The sequence below is a fragment of the Oxyura jamaicensis genome, unplaced genomic scaffold, assembly GCF_011077185.1.
Source record: "Oxyura jamaicensis isolate SHBP4307 breed ruddy duck unplaced genomic scaffold, BPBGC_Ojam_1.0 oxyUn_random_OJ73013, whole genome shotgun sequence".
Taxonomy (NCBI): Eukaryota; Metazoa; Chordata; class Aves; order Anseriformes; family Anatidae; genus Oxyura; species Oxyura jamaicensis.
In genome coordinates, this window is record NW_023311379.1 from 1,267 (window position 1) to 1,890 (window position 624).

At 58.2% G+C, this 624-nt stretch overlaps 1 protein-coding gene across 1 annotated transcript in view; it reads left to right on the top strand.

Moving 5' to 3' along the window:
- LOC118160043 (protocadherin beta-4-like) overlaps positions 1-621 on the top strand; it is a gene marked incomplete at its 3' end in the record, with an annotated part of 1,881 nt that extends 1,260 nt beyond the window's left edge. The window contains 1 exon segment of the mRNA XM_035314576.1: positions 1-621. This exon segment is cut by the window's left edge and continues 1,260 nt beyond it. Coding sequence (XP_035170467.1) covers positions 1-621 — 621 coding nt within the window.
- Between the last annotated feature and the right edge of the window lie 3 nt (positions 622-624).

Sequence of the window (624 nt, forward strand, 5' to 3'; positions counted from 1 at the left end):
GTTGATGCCGACTCTGGTCAGAACTCCTGGCTTTCCTTCCACCTGCTGAGGGCCACAGACCCTGGTCTGTTTGCTGTGGGTACCCAAAATGGGGAGGTGCGGCTGAGGAGGCCAGTGACAGAGAGGGATGCCATGAAGCAGAAGCTCGAGGTGCTGGTGCGTGACAATGGGCGGCCACCACTGTCGGCCACTGCAGCAGTGAGCGTGCTCCTCCTCAATGGCCTCTCACAGGAACACCTGCCACAGCAGGAGGTGGCTGTGCAGGATGAAGACAGCTCCCTGACAATCTATTTAATCATTTCACTGGTCTTTGTCTCCCTCCTCTTCCTCGCATCTGCCACAGCCTTTGTTGCTTGCAAGGTGTGCAAGAGAAAGGAGCTGAAAGGAGGGCACATGCTGTATGGTACGGGCAACTTGCAGAGCAGTCTGGCTGATGGGGCTGCTGCCGGAACCCTGCCCCACGCCTACTGCTACGAGATCAACCTCACCACGGGGTCGGGCAACAGCGAGTTCAAGTTCCTGAAGCCCATCCTCCCCAGCCTGCCTCCACAGCACTCTGGCACAGGCAGGGGTGTTGATGATACAGAGGATTTCCCACCAGTCCCTAACTCCATGGGGGATGCC